The 17,336-nt window shown below is 34.8% G+C and overlaps 1 protein-coding gene, 1 long non-coding RNA gene and 1 pseudogene across 3 annotated transcripts; 1 reads left to right on the forward strand and 2 right to left on the reverse strand.

Moving 5' to 3' along the window:
* Positions 1 to 465: 465 nt before the first annotated feature.
* LOC111793564 (Metallopeptidase M24 family protein) lies at positions 466 to 7,165 on the reverse strand. Its single transcript, XM_023675503.2, has 16 exons — positions 6,907 to 7,165; positions 6,751 to 6,800; positions 6,323 to 6,383; positions 5,941 to 6,036; positions 5,717 to 5,866; positions 4,913 to 5,044; positions 4,604 to 4,731; positions 4,310 to 4,352; positions 4,090 to 4,173; positions 3,661 to 3,702; positions 3,461 to 3,531; positions 2,685 to 2,738; positions 2,476 to 2,581; positions 2,206 to 2,274; positions 1,317 to 1,460; positions 466 to 939 (listed from the first exon to the last, which is right to left on the reverse strand). The coding sequence occupies exons 1-16, from the start codon at positions 7,042 to 7,044 to the stop codon at positions 820 to 822; spliced, it is 1,488 nt and encodes a 495-aa protein (XP_023531271.2). The 5' UTR covers positions 7,045 to 7,165; the 3' UTR covers positions 466 to 819.
* Positions 7,166 to 11,360: 4,195 nt separating this feature from the next.
* On the reverse strand, positions 11,361 to 13,442 carry LOC111792971 (1-aminocyclopropane-1-carboxylate synthase 7 pseudogene; annotated as a pseudogene).
* Positions 13,443 to 15,066: 1,624 nt separating this feature from the next.
* On the forward strand, positions 15,067 to 16,897 carry LOC147793006 (uncharacterized). 2 transcript variants are annotated; one of them, XR_015420622.1, is made up of 3 exons: positions 15,067 to 15,416; positions 16,154 to 16,266; positions 16,525 to 16,897. It is a non-coding gene; the product is annotated as an uncharacterized LOC147793006 (long non-coding RNA). The 2 variants fall into 2 exon arrangements; XR_015420621.1 differs by having other exon boundaries at positions 16,528 to 16,897.
* The last annotated feature ends 439 nt before the right edge of the window (positions 16,898 to 17,336 follow it).

Raw genomic sequence — 17,336 nt, forward strand, 5'->3', positions numbered from 1 at the left:
TATACCACTAATAGGAGTAGTTGGTCAAGTCTAGTACGGATCGTACATGGACAGTAGTTGGAGTTGGGGATCGTACATGGACAATAGTTGGAGTCTTAGGTTGGAGTCTTAGGGTTCATTTTTCATTAGTTGAGTAAGACAAAAATTATGCTAATTTTTTCTTGATTTTTCTCCATTTCTTCTAAACTTTATAATAATATCTAAACCAATAATACATTTTAATAGATTTTTAAATACTTGTTTTTCTTTTAGTTTTTAAAATTTGAATATAACTTAAATCATATGTTCGAAGTTGCTGGGGAAGATATATGGGCTAATAAACATTTATAAATTAAAACTTGTCTAACTAATTACTGAAGTAATTTGTTTTAAGGTTACTAAAGGAAATTAAGGGGGAAATCAATAATTTTAGAAATAAGAGACTACCATGGGTGGGATAGTTCATCGATAATTAAATCTCAAGAATTAACTTATAATCTTCAAAAACTAAAAACGTTACCGAATAATTAAAATTGAAATATACTCTACATTAGACATTTCACCTAGCATTATGACAAACCTATTATTTTCCACATTGGGAAATAGCCAGAATTTATTCTAGATATAATATTATTGGAGATAAATAACTTTTTTTTTTTTTTTAAGAACTGAATTCAGGTCAGAGAGTTTAGTTTAGATCATAAGGGGGTAAAAAACGGGGGATGCAGGAGCACCTGATGCCAGTCGAGTACTGGACGCAGCGCAGGCAACTCAAGAACACCACTCGAATGCCATTTCCGGCGCAGCACCTTTTATTTACTATAACGACTGACGACTACCCTACTTGGCGGCGGCAGATTTTTTGACAATTGGCCATGGGCCTCCGGCCATAACTGCCTCTATTTCCGATGTTTCTCGAGGACAATTTGACATGTTCCTGCAGCCATTGGCAGTGACGAGCTGCAAAAGCCAAACAGAAGACGTCAAATATGTATTCTATGGTTAAATTAAAATTGAAACTAACCAACATATTGCTCTGTATTGGTTTTTCTAAATGAAAAAATTAATATCCAAAACCAATCCTAACACGTCCTCAATTATCTACTAAAGTAGCGATGTTGGTCTCTTCAACCATTATTGTGGTTCCTTTTTTATTTTACACAAGAAAATTGAGCCAACGATCATTATAGTTCAAACTAACGGAACTGACTCAATATGAACAGTTTCAGCCGGTGGCTATGACCATAAGATTGCCGGAATTTGTTAATAGAGGAACAACATATGGTCATATGTCAAGTTGTAATAAGCATAAGTTTGGAAGGGAATGTGTAGTGTACCACATCACTTTCAATTCGAACACCACCAAAGCCTCTAAATCTGTTCAGTGCTTTGACATTAAAAAACTTGGAAGTTTTGCTATTCTCCAGGGCCGGGTCTAGTAATGCATCAATGAAGTAGCATCCGGGCTCCACAGTAATGACCTGCAAATTAGCAAGAAAATTAAACTTTGTATTGTTTTCATTCCTAAAATGCATTATAGCAAACATAACACTTTGAGACTGGATATTGTAATGATGTTACATCTTCCATCACAAATGTTCTATTCACACTGGGTTCTTGATTCCAGCACCAACTTGCATGATTGAAAATAAACAAGGAACGAAAACGAGGAAAGTAAACATAAAGATAAGGAACCAAGACGAGTATTGAATTAAGTAATATAATGAAAAAATATTGATAATTTCCTCTCCCACTCCTATAACCAGAAAAGCTTAGAAAACAACACATGTACTGTAACCTTAGTCAGAAATGAAACAATAGTTTCAAAACCACACCTAAACGATCGGATCGCTGTTGCGTGCAGCTTGCACTTTTCTGCACTGTCCATTTTTTCCCTCTCGCAAAAACCCAAGAACAGGACAAAGGGAGAAAAGGGGCCACAATTTCTTTAATTTTAGGCTGGGGTGCCTCTTTCTTTAACCTGTCTCTTAAATAAAGCCCTAATTTCTTTAATTTTCCATACTTCCAATTTCCAAATACCATGTTTTCTTATATTAAATCATTTCTATTAATATTAGATAATATTTTTGTAAGCCTTGCTTAGCTCCAGAGGATAATTGCACCTCACCCTATAAAACACTGACACCACTAGGTAATCTAGCAAACAATTTGTTATGGCGACTTGCGACTAGTAAGGAAGAACCAAAAGCTATGGCTATAACTAACCATTCCTTCTTTAAGATCACGGACTGTACGTAAAGCATTTAGCCCTGGTTCTTCAGGCCTCTCCAAACCCTGTAAAAGCATGCCAAATGTTACGAATTGAAAAAGAATATTTTGCTTGCAAGCCAATAGAACTTTTGTTCTTCCTATTCTATATGTTCGCCTTTTAACCCATTTGTCATTTTATTTTTCCTAAGTTTGTAATTGTTTTGTCGTATGCACAAATGTGAAGTAGAGATAAATAACATAAAGCAAATAATCATCCACTGGAACCTGCAAGTAACCTCCAGGATCGTGAGTATCGATACCAAGGAAATGTCCCAAACCATGTGGCATGAATACAGCCCCAAGATGCTCAGCTATCATGTCCTTCACATCTCTACAATAAAATAACAACTTCTCCTTATTCAAATAGAAAGCAGACTGCAAGAGAATAAAATATATATATATAGGTTTGGGGTGGGGTAAGGAGGAGAATGTACCCAACAAGTACAGAACCCTCGGTCAATGACTCAAGAATAGTCTTCTCAGCTAATCTGGTATATGAAAAGAATGTAAATAAGAAAGCATTTGACCAACATTGACAAGATGTACAAGCCATAAATAAAAATATTGAGACAATAACAGTTAAATGTTAGAAACAATGTCAATTAGATGACATGCTAACAAAAACACATACGCAGGAAAGTAAAACAGCATTTAAAATGCAACATTTTTTTTAAAAATATCCATGCATGTTCATTTACGAGCACCACAACTAATCTCATGAAACAATCACTGGACGTTACAAGATTTAGTCGTAAAAAAAATCTCTAAGTCTTCTACTATCTTAAGTAGCCACCATAGGAACCCATTCCCCAAAGTCACTTTAACTTCATCACACGTCATAATGACAACCAGGTCAACCCAGCAACTAACGTATGTATCTAATCTAATGAATGAAACAGTCAGGCTAGAGATGGCATAAAAGAAGAGGAAAGTGGTCAAACAAAGTATAACTATTCCAAATGACAGATTTTGTCGCATTTATAAGCTAACTGGCGACAAAAGTTTAATTACAGGGGAATTTTAACCTTTACCATGTGTAGATTATACAAGCAGATTTATGTATCTCAATTTCTCAGTAAGAAAACAATCATTTAGACCTTTTCTTCACCACCTGATGTAAATGAATTGCATGTAACATCCACGGTTACACCTCAAACTATTTTGTACGCTCAAAAGAAAATCAGAGCAGGGATATCAATAAAAAGCCTACTTGTGCATTTCAACCCAGTTTATTCCCGGTTTCATAACCGATATAACAGCATCGTGAGCCTTGAGGACAGCCTGCAAAACAGGGAAACAAATAGACAACCCCATGTCTAAGAGAAATAGGAAAAAGAAAAAAGAGGTAACCTATCCTTGTGCCAAGGGAATAGCAGAAAAGTAGTGGACTGCATTTCAAGAGGAACTTACGTTATATATCAGCGATTGATCACTTGTAAATTTACCATTCACCTGCGACAAGGATGAACATATGTTATGGAAATTCAAAAGGATTGATATAAACTAAATGATAGATTAAAGAAAGTTTTACTTGGAGGCGCAATAAAATGCTTTACTTTGAAAAGTGGTTGCCTAATTTTTCCAGGTGATTTTAAATCCTAATGAATTCATTTATATGTTATCCATTAAAATAAAATAACTGAAAACCTGTTTCAAATTTTCCTTCGACTTTTGAAAAGTCCCAAACTAAAGTGGTTGGATTTCACAAGATATCAAACCAAAGAATTTCAAATCACATAATTTAATATAATTTCTTAGACATTGATTCCTAAAAGTGTACAGTGAAGAATAATATTAACTTCACTTAAAATGAAACAGCATAGAATAAATGTCACCCACTGGGAATGAACAAGTAATGTCAGATGCATAAAACTGGTATTCTGCTCCCATATCAAACAAAGCCATATCACCATCTTCCAACGTCTGCATTAGAATAAATAAAATTTTTGTTTGGAATGCTTCACAAAAGATACAATGAGAAATTAAGGATTACTATACTCTACTTGGACATAAGCAGAATGTTAACATCAAAGGATAAAATTATTTTAATTCAACATACTCTGTCATTTGGAGCTGCTGCATGTCCATAGTGAAGAACGGCACTGCAACATAGAATACCATCCATACGTTAACATCAATCTCACCAACATAAAAATATAGTTTTAAAAAATAAACAATTCAAATGACTTCATCCATCCACAGTCCAGAACAGCCGCTGGCTTCCCCTCCCCCAAAGAGTAAATAAATAGGTCCATTAACAAAGTCATTCAACCAACATCAAGTAAAGAACTAAAAGCTTAAATGATCCTACGGCATCCAGTTTGAAAAAACAGGTAGTTGTTTGCAGACTTGCCTATTTTCTCCAGTGGCACATATACAAGTGTATGAGCAGTGCCTACATCCACCATACATGTAAGTATGGTGAAGAAATAAGCTTTCCAATTGATATTCTTTCATGCCCGCCTTGATATTTTTCATAACCTGAAACAAAAGCATGCTTAATCTTTCACGTTATCAACCAACCTCTCAGAACTTCCACTTGTTCTCGTAAATATAAATATTAAAAATAAAAGCATAAGCTGAGCACTTCAATGCAAATACACGTGTCATGAGAATTAATCATCAAAATGGTTAACTTTATATATTAGAGATGAGCTGTTACCTGAACATGAGCTTCTGAGCTAATATCGTTGGCAAATTGAATAAGAGCAAGCTCCAGCTCCGATTTCACAACACGACATTCAGTCAAAATAGGATGCAAGATATTCAAATCAATTTCAAACGTGTCAATACCCTGAAACAGATAAGAATTAGATGAAGAAAGTCTAAACATGATCAAAGATCAAAGCTAGCTAGAAGTCTGATGCTAGTTACAACAGTAAGGGGCCCATTGATAATGCTTCTAACTTCCAAATTCTAATTTTATAAAATGAAAACAGAATCATGCAATTATTTTTTCTATTTTCTGTCCAAAGAGAGAAACAATGCTGTGTCTTGTAATCTATTATTTCAAAATTGAAAGACACCTTTTAGATGAGCCCCTTAAATACTATTATGCACCTTTGTACTCCGTGATATTTAATCAGAAATCTATGAGCTAAAAATGAAAAATACAACAATTTCTCAACTATTTTCTAAAATTGAAATAAATGATCAGGAATCCAAAAGAAATATTTTCTTTTGCAAAAATTCGCACAGTATAAGTAACAGCTCCAGAAATGGTAAATAGAAAGTAGAAAACAGAGTCCAAGACATCTATTCTCCAAAAGTATAACACAAAATAGAAGCATAATTAATGAGCCTTGGAAAACTAATGGCCTTGAACTTCGGAAAACTCGTGGACCATTCCAAAATCGAGATATGGCAAATGCAGTAATTCCTCAATGATAAACCCCAACGAAACCAAATAGCTTTCTTTACAATTTCAACAAATATGTAGGATAAAGCATAAAGGTGGGAACTGAACCTCAAAATTTGCGGGTACTGAAAAATTGTTGCTGTCAGTATTCAACCCACGTAAGAGAAATAGTAAAGGTTTCTCCAACTCCTGGTATTGTTCGTGCAAAACAGCTGCGATTTCATCTGTATAGTATGCCATACTGACCTCATATTTTTCCTATAAAACATATTCAGTACAATCAGCTAATAAGACAAGGCGTAATGCACCAAGTGCAGGTTATCACACACCACCTTGAAATATGACAAAGGCTTTATTTCTCCCGACCATACAGCATAATCAGAAGGCAGCTTTGGAGCGAACAGAATTGACTTTCCACTGGCAATGTCCTATACAAATTTTGTGTTACAAGACAATAACGTGGATATGTGGTAAATAGACGTATAAGGAATGACTTCATTTTCATTGAGTACATGTGTCAAAACAGCTACACGCCCAACTACATAGTAATGAAACAACTATTGTGTGAAAATTTTGCAAAATAAAACAATTTAATCAAATAATTACATTTAACACACTGCAAGTGTCAAGTAAAAATGTACAAACTCGAACATAAAGATTAGTATCAATATTAAACAATTAACATTAAAACGTTCAAGGGAGTAATTGGCTTACAATAGCGCCATAGAATCCAGGCTCTATCACTCCAAACAGATAAGCAAAATAACTCTCTTGCCTGCAAATTAAACCAACCAAAAGGATCAAACGTGTCTCGCGATGACTATACTGAAAAGCAAAAGGAATTTGCAAGCATATTGAGCTTCGAGTAACACTCAGATAAGTTTTATCATTCAGGACGGCGACGTAATATAAGTGTTAACAATTTAATGTCTATAATCATCTGTAAGTGGCGCGGCACACAATTCAATAACTACGAGAAAATTATCTAAGTCCTAAAACAAGTGTGGCTCTAGACTATTTGCGACGCCGCGACGGATAGAATATCAGAGGTTAGGACATAATTTGAGATACATTGCAATATCAAAAAACTGAACTGTGCTTACGTCGAATATCAGAAACTTAAGACTTTCATCATCAAGTACCTGAAGAGTTCGAGATGGTCCGTATCGTAGCGCGTTCGCTCATCGCCTCCCTAACAAATCGTCACAATCAAGGAAATGAAATAAGGAAAAAAAAAACTACGGAATGTTACAAACACAAAATTAGGGCATCGTGTTGTGAATTGCAGATAAGATTACCTGAAGCAACACAATGCCTTTGAGAGGACGAGCGGAATCGGCAAGGTATTGACGTAAGGACTTAAGCAACTTTTCTCTATTGGTGACGTAAAGCTCCACCGGCACCGGCGGAGGAGTAAGAAGCGAAGCCGAAGCCATGGAAGTGGCTTCAACAATCCGACAAATCAAAGTGGCGTCGATACCGAGGAAGCTCAATCGGCATACCGTAAGATGACAGTGAGGAAATCGGAACAATACTATTCTCTTACCCCGGGATTAAATAATCGATCCATTATCCATATTGAAGTTTGATGGAGATATTAGTGGTCTTCATTAGGGGTGTACATGGTCCAAGTTGGGTCGAGTTGGGGAATTTTTTTGACCCAACCCAAAAGTTCGGGTTGGTTGGATTGGTAACCCAACCCAACCCAAAATTTTTAACAACCCAACCCTCTATTTTCGGGTTGGGTTGTCATGAAAATTAATCATCGAAATGGTTAACTTTATATATTAGAGATGAGCTGTTACCTGAACATCAGCTTCTGAGTTAATATCGTTGGCAAATTGAATAAGAATAAGCTCCAGCTCCAATTTCACAACACGACATTCAGTCAAAATAGGATGCAATATATTCAAATCAATTTCAAACATGTCAATACCCTAAAACAGATAAGAATTAGAGGAAGAAAGTCTAATCACCATCAAGGATGAAAGCTAGAAGTCTGATGCCAGTTACATCCTGTTGATAATGCTTGTAACTTACAAATTCTAATTTTATAAAATGAGAATTGATAATGCTTCTAACTTCCAAATTCTAATTTTATAAAACGAAAACAGAATCGATCAATTATTTTTTCTATTTAATTTCTATTGTGTGTCCAAAGAGAAACAAACCGTGAAAAAACACAAATTGTGATTATTTTTTCTATTTTCTGAAAGAAACAAACTGTCAAAAGAAACAAATTTGATGTATCTAGTGTGTATTCCGCGATATTTAATATAGACGAAAGCTGTCTATAGATATCTCATAAATTATCTAACGTTGTAACATCTCTTTATATATATATATATATTTTAGAAATATTTTTATTAATTTAATATAAATAACAGAATTTTACCTACAAAAATAAAAATATAAGAGAATTTTACTAAAAAAAATAATAGTAATAAAAAATCTGGTTATTGGGTGGGTCAACTACCTTTTTATTAATTACTTTCTATCCTTATCTTTTTGTATACTTATCTTTCAAATTTTTTTACAGCCACTTTTATTTTAATTATAAAAAAATATATTTATTTAATATTTCATTATTTAAAAAAACATATAATTTAATAAAAAATAATTTATTAATTATTTGGTTGTAATAAAATATATGGACAAACAAATACAAATTAGCCAATCTCCACGTAAGATTTTTTGAGTGACCTAATTTTATTTTAAATGGTTATTTTTAATATATATTAAATAATATTATAAAAAATAGTAATAAATTAATTAAAAATATTTTTAATTACAGTTTACCTAAAATTTTCAATATTTGATATCTTTACCCCTTCATATTTTCTCGTTAATTTTCATTTGATTAATTAAAAATAAATAAATGCGATAATTTTAATTTATTTTAACAATAATAAAAATTATACCTTATTTATCAAGCTGTATTAGCCACGTCAGTCAAGCGTGAGAATATAATATTTGGCTCATAGCCATTTCTGTCGTTTTCTGCTTTATTGTCATACTCACTCATTCAATTCTTCCTCGACTAGGGAGAGAGTAGGTTGTTACCCTCACGCCATGACAAACAAAGTAGCGTCTCTCAAGAGACGCCCACCCAACCACGTGCAGGCCAATATAAAAGAGTGCGATAGAAGAGGACGATGCATCATCTAACACACCACCATGCAAAGTGGGCATTGTAGACAACTTGAGACATACAAGACAGAGACATCATAATAGACATGAAGGACAAAGATAGGCTTGTTGAATGGCCGGGCAGAGCCCCAGGCCTTAACCTCAAAAGTCGGGGTTTCGGAAGAAATTTGGGCATGTGGTTCGGGAGTTAAGTTCGTCCATATAAAATATGAATGCTCGCCAAGTTTGGTGTCAATTGGACACCGGACAGACAATGCATGACACCGTATGACCGTTCACCAAATCATGTCTACTCCTGGAAGAACGAGACTCAAAATGTACTATAGGGGATACATCGTGTTAGCTCTCCACCACCCCTGGATCCTGTGGCCTAAGTGAGCTACCCTATTGGCACATGCGTGTGTCGCAGTGTGGGCGAGCGTGCCGAGACGAGTGTCTCGGGCGACTTCCTTTGAAATAGATTTTTGAAGGACAGAACCGGACGACATAGGTGTGCCGGTATTGCGCCCTAGCCTGTGTGTTGGAGGTTGCTACATACACCCGCTGTCCGGTACGGTATCCGTAAATGACTCGACATGGGCACGGGAGGGCCTATGCCTCGATAGAATCCAGATGGATGGATGTTCGGGAAGTTCCGATGAGATGACCAACACGCGGGCCCATTCTCGATGGCATGACCGAGCGAGTTATGATGGTCGACGACATCCCGAGACTCGGGATGGCGTCAAGACATATGGACCCTGTCAATGGGGATCGAGATGGCAAGATGAGATGCGATGTTGTATTGAGAGACCTTGGCCCGAGCAGAGCCAAGGTTGAGCCGAATGACTTGGCCTAACGTAGAAGCAAGTCGGATGTGTCGCAGACGATTGAACATGCACATGCAGGCGACGTGTGTGGTATAACAAGCTTGGATTCCGCACAAACGATGTTAGATTGGCGAAGAAAAACCTCGCCTAAGGTCCGACGAAGCTACAAAGCCGGGGCGAAAAATATATATGGGGCTTAATTCCTTTCAAGGCTAGTTGTGAGCGTGTCAAGATCACAACACCGCACGGTAAAAAATGTAGGACCGTAACACTAAGTGAGCTGGAAAGAACACGCGAATCTTGATCTTTTCTCATTCCCATATCAAATGATGTTTTGTATGTACTTCATCTTGAACAAATAGTTGGTAAGATCTGTGTCCTTTATCTCCTATGTTTTGTAGCATTTATAATCTCATGTTTGGTTTCTGCCTATTGGATGAAATGGCTGTGAAGGCCATCCACCGCCATTTGATAGAGGTGGTGTGTTGAGTATGGAGAATGTGTAGCTGAAATTTGAGTAAAATTTGTTGTGTGCGACTGCTGTTGGCAGAGTAGCAATGGCATCAGGAGTGATATGTTTTGTACCCATTTTGTTCTCCAGCCAACCCAACCCAACCAGCCTGGCTTGCAACAGAGGTTATGAGGTTGTGCATTGGAACTCATGAAAATGTTGGTTTTGTAGAAATTATGATTCTTTAGTTTTTGCCTTTTCTTATGGACTAGAGAAAGGCCTCGTAACTTCAACCAACCTCATGATTGATTGATTGTCTTATTTGCTTTTCGTTCTTCTCAACTGTCTGCATGTAAAAACACGACTGCACAACCAATGATAGAGAGAAAAGTGTCGTTTTCTTCTTCTTCTTCTTCTTTGCATTTATTCATCTTATTCTGTTTATTCTTTTTCGTAGACTTTTTAGCAATTGCCATTCATGACATGACAAAAGTTGACCAAGTGTGCCAAACTTATTAATTAATTAATTATATATATATATATATATATACAAGTAGGTTTTGAGTTTTAATTAGCTACTAAAAAATATAATATTTTTTAGACTTTATTTCAAAATTTTTAAAAGGAAGCTGTTTATGAGAGTTTTTATATCTTTATAAAAAAATATGGCGTAAGGGATATCACACAAACGCACCCTTTTAAACTTAATAAAAAAGAATTATTCCTTCATATTATGTCTTGATGAGAGTTCACCACGAGCTGATATTGTTTTTCTACTTTCCTTCGACGTTTTTAAAACGTGTGTAAGGGAGAAATTTACACTCTTTTATAAAAAATGTTTCGCTCTCCTCTCCAATTAAGGCGGGATCTCACACAAACACACTCATTTAAACGTACAAAAAAAATTATTCCTTCGTATTATGTCTTGAGAGTTCACCATTGGTAGATATTGTCTTTTTTTAACTTTGTTTCAAAGTTTTAAAACGTGTCTATTATGAAGAGGTTTCCACACCCTCTTAATAATGTTTCGTTTTCCTCCCAACAAATATGGGATCTCACACAAACATACTCTGTTTAAACTCAACAAAAAAAAAAAAAAAAAAAAAAATTATTCCTTAATATTATGTCTTTAACAAGAGTTCACTACTAATAGATATTGTATTTTTTTTTACTTTGCTCCGAGGTTTGAAAAACGTGTCCATTAGGGAGAGACTTTCACACTCTTATAAAGAATATTTCGTTCTCCCCCCAACCAAGGTGAGATCTCACGCAAACATACTTCTTTAAACTTTATTTAAAATTAAAAAAAAAAAAAAAAAAAAAAAAAAAAAAAAAAAAACCTTCATATTATGTCTTCACGAGAGTTCCTCATCCCCTCCATGAAAGAATGTATTCTCTTGAGAGCAATCTGTAGGGTTTCTTCACTCATGTTGGCAAAACAAACTCTGAACCAGCCCGGTTCAGAGCAATGACAGGAAGAACCGGGCGAAATATTCAATTTCGCTTCCTTCAAAATACACTTCCAAAGCTCGATTTCACCTTCTCGTGTAGGATTCTTCTTCAACAACGGTCTCAAATTCATCCAACAAAACAAACCGGCATTCCCTTTCAAGCACTCAATCCCAGCCATTCGTAGCCCTTCAATTATCATCTCATAACGCTTCCTGAGCCGATCCCGGTTCATTTCAATATACTTGTCTATAAACTTCTGGTTCGACAACATGGCCGCTAAAAACCGCTGCGTTTGTGAAGAAATCAACGTGAAACTCGACATCCGGCGAGCCGTCGTCACAACTCTGTCATTGTAAGAATAAATTGTCCCAACTCTGAACCCCGGAAGGCCAAGATCTTTGGAGAGACTATACACAATGTGAACCCGGTCGGCATTCTTATTACCACGGGATTTCAAAACCCCAGCCACGCTGGTGAACTCGGCCGAGGAGAAAACCGAACCGGAATAGATTTCGTCGGAAATAAGGTGGATGTTCTTGTCTGTAACAAAATCCAAAACCTCCTCAATTGTGGACCGTTGGATCGTTAAGCCAAGTGGGTTGGATGGATTTGTGATCAAAACTCCTCTAACTTTGATCTTCATAGCCATTGCACTATCATACGCAGCTTCCAATGCTTGACGAGTTATTTGAAAATCATTAGAACTATCACAATGAATTGGTATAATCTTCACTTTAGTTCTCCATCTCAAATCCCGATCAAATCTGAAAAGAAAAAAACTGAATTTATACCCGTTATTAGAATCACATAACAACGCACATACTCGATCTGAATATGATATAAGTTGTTAGGATAACAGTTAAAAGAGTCCATTGTAGAGAGTCGTGTTTATCTAACATAGTATCAGAGTCGTGCCATAAACTTAGTTGTGACAATAGATTGGCAAATCCTTGAATGTCGAACAAAGGACTCTAAAAAGAAAAATGAGTCAAGTCTCCTCAAAGGCAGTAAAAAATGACTAAGACTCCAAAGGAGTCGAGCCTCGATTAAGGGGAGGCGGGAGGTGTTGGATGAAAGTGTCTCACATTGGTTAATTTAGGGAAAGAAAAATGAGTCAAGTCTCCTCAAAGGCAGTAAAAAATGGCTAAGACTCCAAAGGAGTCGAGCCTCGATTAAGGGGAGGTGGGAGGTGTTGGATGAAAGTGTCTCACATTGGTTAATTTAGGGAATGATCGTGGGTTTATAATCAAATAATACACTCTCCATTGATATGAGGTCTTGTGGGGAAGTCCAAAGCAAACCCATGAGAGCTTATGCTCAAAGTGGACCAGCCTCATAGATCTGAGGAGATGCTCTACAGTGTTTTTTGTTTGAATGGAGGATTGTTGGGAGAGAGTTAACCTAATTTAGGGAATGATGATGTGTGAGAAAAACTGAGAGGTTATACTCAAAGTGAACAATATCCATATCATTCTAGGCCTCGGTAATTGTTAAGAAGTAGTTGGTTTTGATAATCTTACCCGGGATAGTAAGGAGTAGGAAGAAGCAAAGCGTCACCGGGGTTAGCGAGAATGATAGTGAGAAGCTCATTAGCCGCCGTAGCACCGGCAGTCAAAACAACCCGACTTGGGTCAAATTTCACAGCTCCATCTCTAATGCGTTCCATAAAACCAGCCATAGCGGTTCGAAAAGAGAGCAGCCCATGATAATCTTGAAACAAAGCGGTTTCTCTGAACCCAGAAGAATCCGGTCCAGCATCTGAATTTTGGTCTAAATATTCCTCCAACAAGTCAAAAGACACTTGGTTTTCAGCTAAACCCATTTGGATAATGCCAGAAGGATTGGTGGATTCATTATACGGAATTTGATCGTAAGCTTTCCAGCCGACAAAATACGGCGAGTTTTCGCCGTGAGTTTCCGACATAGCAATTTCAGAGAGTTCAACTTCTGGGGTTTCCTCATTATAAGCCATTGATTTCAAGAACCAATTGGAGAGTAATAAGAGAAGAAGAGGTGAAATTTGAATGGAAAACTGTAGCCATTAGAGCTCCTCTATTTATAGCAACTCTTTGTCTCTTTTGTTTCAAAATCACAAGTGCCTTCATTTTTGGTGTATGCCTCTACGCTATGCATGCAAGTTTTTAAATTTTAAATTTATTGTATATTTTTTTAAATATTCCACGTCATAAATGGGTTACCATAAATCAATAAATGTGGAAACCTTTTCATAACGATTTGTAATCCCAAAGAATACAATATTGACTAAACTGTCTCTCAATATATTATATAAATATATGTTTTTTTTATATAAATATATTTATAAAAGGTAAAAATGGTTGAATAACCACTTTTTTTTAATTTGTTGTTTTCTTTTAAACAAAAAATATATTATTTATTCCAATCTGTAAATGTTTTAAAATAGATTATTTATTCGGTAAATTTAATTTTGTAACTGTCAATTTACTATTATTTTAAATTTTTGTAGGAGAGGGAGAAAAAAATGTCGTGCATGTATTTATAAAATTTTAAATTTAGTATTTTTTAAATATTCCATAGTAACGAGAGTACTTGACTTGAATCTTTTAAACAAATATGTTGTATCGTAATAAATAAACGATATTTATAAAAGTTTAAATTTATTGTATCTTTTAAATATTCCATGTCAGTTGTAACGAGAGTACGTGACTTGAATCTTTTAAACAAATATGTCGTTATAGTTGTATCGTAATAAAGAAACGATTTCTTATTGAATTTTGATTTTGACAATTTCTATCTATTTTTCCTCTTTCAATATATGTTCATATCAACAATGTCTCTCTCGACATATTATGTAAATATATAGATGTTTTTTTTTTTAAAAAAATCTCAATTTTAATATAAAAAATACTCCAATGCACTATATATATATATATATATGTAGATACATATATTATGTATATGTATATGTATATGTATATATATATACACGTATTTATACATATATATATATATAGTTATTTTAATCCCTACAATTTTTTTTTAAAAAATTAAAAATATATTGATCGAATTAAGTTCGAAAGATACTCATATTAAATTTTAAAAGCTGCATTAACACTTTTTATCTTTATAAGAAAATGTTTAAATTTTTTTTTACTATCAATATATGAACGGAAATTATATACTAACATTTTACAAGTATTTTAAACGTGATAACAATAATGTTTTTGAATATGTTTTTAAAATAATTTAAAAATATTTTTAAAGTATTTAAAAAAGTTTGAGAGTATTAATGAAAATCTTGAAAATTTAAAGGTATTTACAAAAGTTAAAAGGTATTTTTAAAAATATTTGGAAACAAACCTTAACAAATATTTTTTTTAAAAATTAAATGATATATATATATATATATATATATATATATTAAGTTTAGGGGTATTATTGAAAATATATTTTTATAAAAAAAGGTTTTCACTTTTTAATTTTTTGATCAAAAGATAATGATATTTGACTGTAATTAAAAAAAAAAAAAGTAAATTGTTTTATTCTTTTAATTATTTATATTAATTTCTGCATTACAACAGTCAGTGGGAATTAATTTTTGAAAGGTATATAAGAGTTTGAAGCTCAAAAAGAGAAATAGATGCGACATTTGAGGGAGACTGAAAATGACGTTAAAAAGAAAAAATGGAGGTGTCGTTGAGGAAGCTTGAAAATTGACGTTTAAAAGGGGCGATGGGGGTGGCAGTATGGCTCATATTCAAAGCATTCATCGGACACGTCCCCACGGCTTACGTGCTCAGCAAGCTGGTAAGTACGAGCACATTTTCAAAACCCAAACAAAGGTTCCCCTGCTCCTAGACAAACCCCAATGGAGTTTTTGCAGAAACAGAAACACGTCAATCTTTGTCCTTTTAAATTCTCGTATCAAATTAAAGTTTCTGTGTACTTCGTCTTCAGTGAATCGTTGGTAAGATACCCATTTTCTTATACATAATCTTACTTTTTGTTTCTGCCTACAAACTGTTCGACGAAATGTCTGTGAAGCACTATAATGCCATTCACCGCCTTTTGACATATGAATTTGACCTCTATTCATAATAATAGTGATCTCGTTATTTTATTTAACGTTGGTAAGATACCCATTTTCTTCTGGGGCCTCCTCTCTTTGCTAGCTCTCATTTTTTGTTTCTGCCTACAATGTGTTCGACGAAATGTCTATGAAGCACTATAATGCCATCCACCGCCTTTTGACATATGAATTTGACCACTATTCATAATGATACTGATATTAATGTCTTGTCCTCGTTATTTTGTTTAATTTTGTTTTGTTTCATCCGTTGTATCCCTCCCCCATATCCCCTACTTGATTGCTGCTTGTCCAAGGGAAAAAGCATCACTATGATGTTTTTTCTTTTAAAGTATTGTGGATCCAAGAAGCTCCACACCACAGCCAAACCAAAGGGGATGAATGAAGCTTTAGGCTAGTAATGATTGGTTATTCTGTATGATTTGATTTTGTACCCATGAGGAAATCAATGCTTGCCACCGCAACAGAGGTTATAAGCTTATACATTGGGACTCATGAAAATGGGACTTTGGAATAAATTAGGATTCTTTTGTTCTTGCTTTTGTTTTTGCCCTCTTTTGTGCGTTGGATAAGGTCCTCTTTCATTAATTGTGTTCTGTTTGTATCTTTTCTTGCAGATATTTGGCAATTGTCATGCATCATATGTGCGCTGTCCCGTTCTTGTATACTAAAGTGGCAACTTCACGCTATAGTTGGCTGCTGTGACTGTGTAAGAAGTGTAAGAACTGAGGTAAAAAAATCTAGCCCACATGCTCATATCTTTCTGCCCAAATTTCACATTCTGACTTGACTCAAACTATTTTGTTTTTTATTGGGTTTAGTTATGATTTTATCTTATTTGGTTCGGTTCGAATAACTTGCATTTTATAAATTTAGTTGATTTGTCAACTTTATCTTTCTTAGTGTCAATTTCTAAATTTTAATAACTCATAAACACAAACATAATTCAATGGGTCAAATTATATGCTTTCAATTACCCTGATTTTAGTAGGCGCCGGTTGGATCAGCATCTTCTGAATCTTCTTCACTAGTATTTTTTTACTGCGCTTCCCGTGCGGGGAGTTAGAGTCCTAAAGGAATAAGGGTCGCAACCCTCTATTGAGCAGCCAACACCTCAACGCTTGAGAAGTCATAAGTTTGTTTCTCCAACTACAACCAAACTCAATCTAAAATTTGTATTTCCTTTTACATGTGATGTAATTTGTTTATATTATCGTCTCTTCTAATTTTCGTTATAGGCCGTTTGGTTGTTATTTTCTAGATTTCATGCTTTTATAATACCATTCTTCCTACAATCAAATATTATATGGATACTTCAAACTACAATGATTTGTGTTAAGACGCCATTAGAACAAACACAAGAGAGCTCACGTTCCCATACTACGTTCAATCATCAATAAATTTAAAAAAACTCGATATCATTAATTGTTGTATATCGAATGTGTCTATGTTTATCCATTTTGAGTTGAATAAGTTCAATTTTCATACATGAATAATCATATAAAAAATATATTTTTAACCCGAACCGACCCGGAACCCAACCAAAATAGGCAGGAAATTTCCACCAATGGACTTACTTATTTTACACGTTACAATACGAGTGTAAATGTACTACACATGGTTTTAGAAGACTAGCCAGGCTTAAATACTGAGCCTCAATTCTGATCTTACATTATTGGGCCTTAAGTTGGCCGTTAGGTCCAAGTAATGGGCTCTCAAATTTCAGAAGTAGCCCAAATATTTATAAACGTTCGCCAGTTAAGCCCAGCCCAATAATCGACCTCTTTTAAAATTAATACT

This window comes from Cucurbita pepo, chromosome 4, assembly GCF_057944985.1.
Source record: "Cucurbita pepo subsp. pepo isolate OVF chromosome 4, ASM5794498v1, whole genome shotgun sequence".
Lineage (NCBI taxonomy): Eukaryota > Viridiplantae > Streptophyta > Magnoliopsida > Cucurbitales > Cucurbitaceae > Cucurbita > Cucurbita pepo.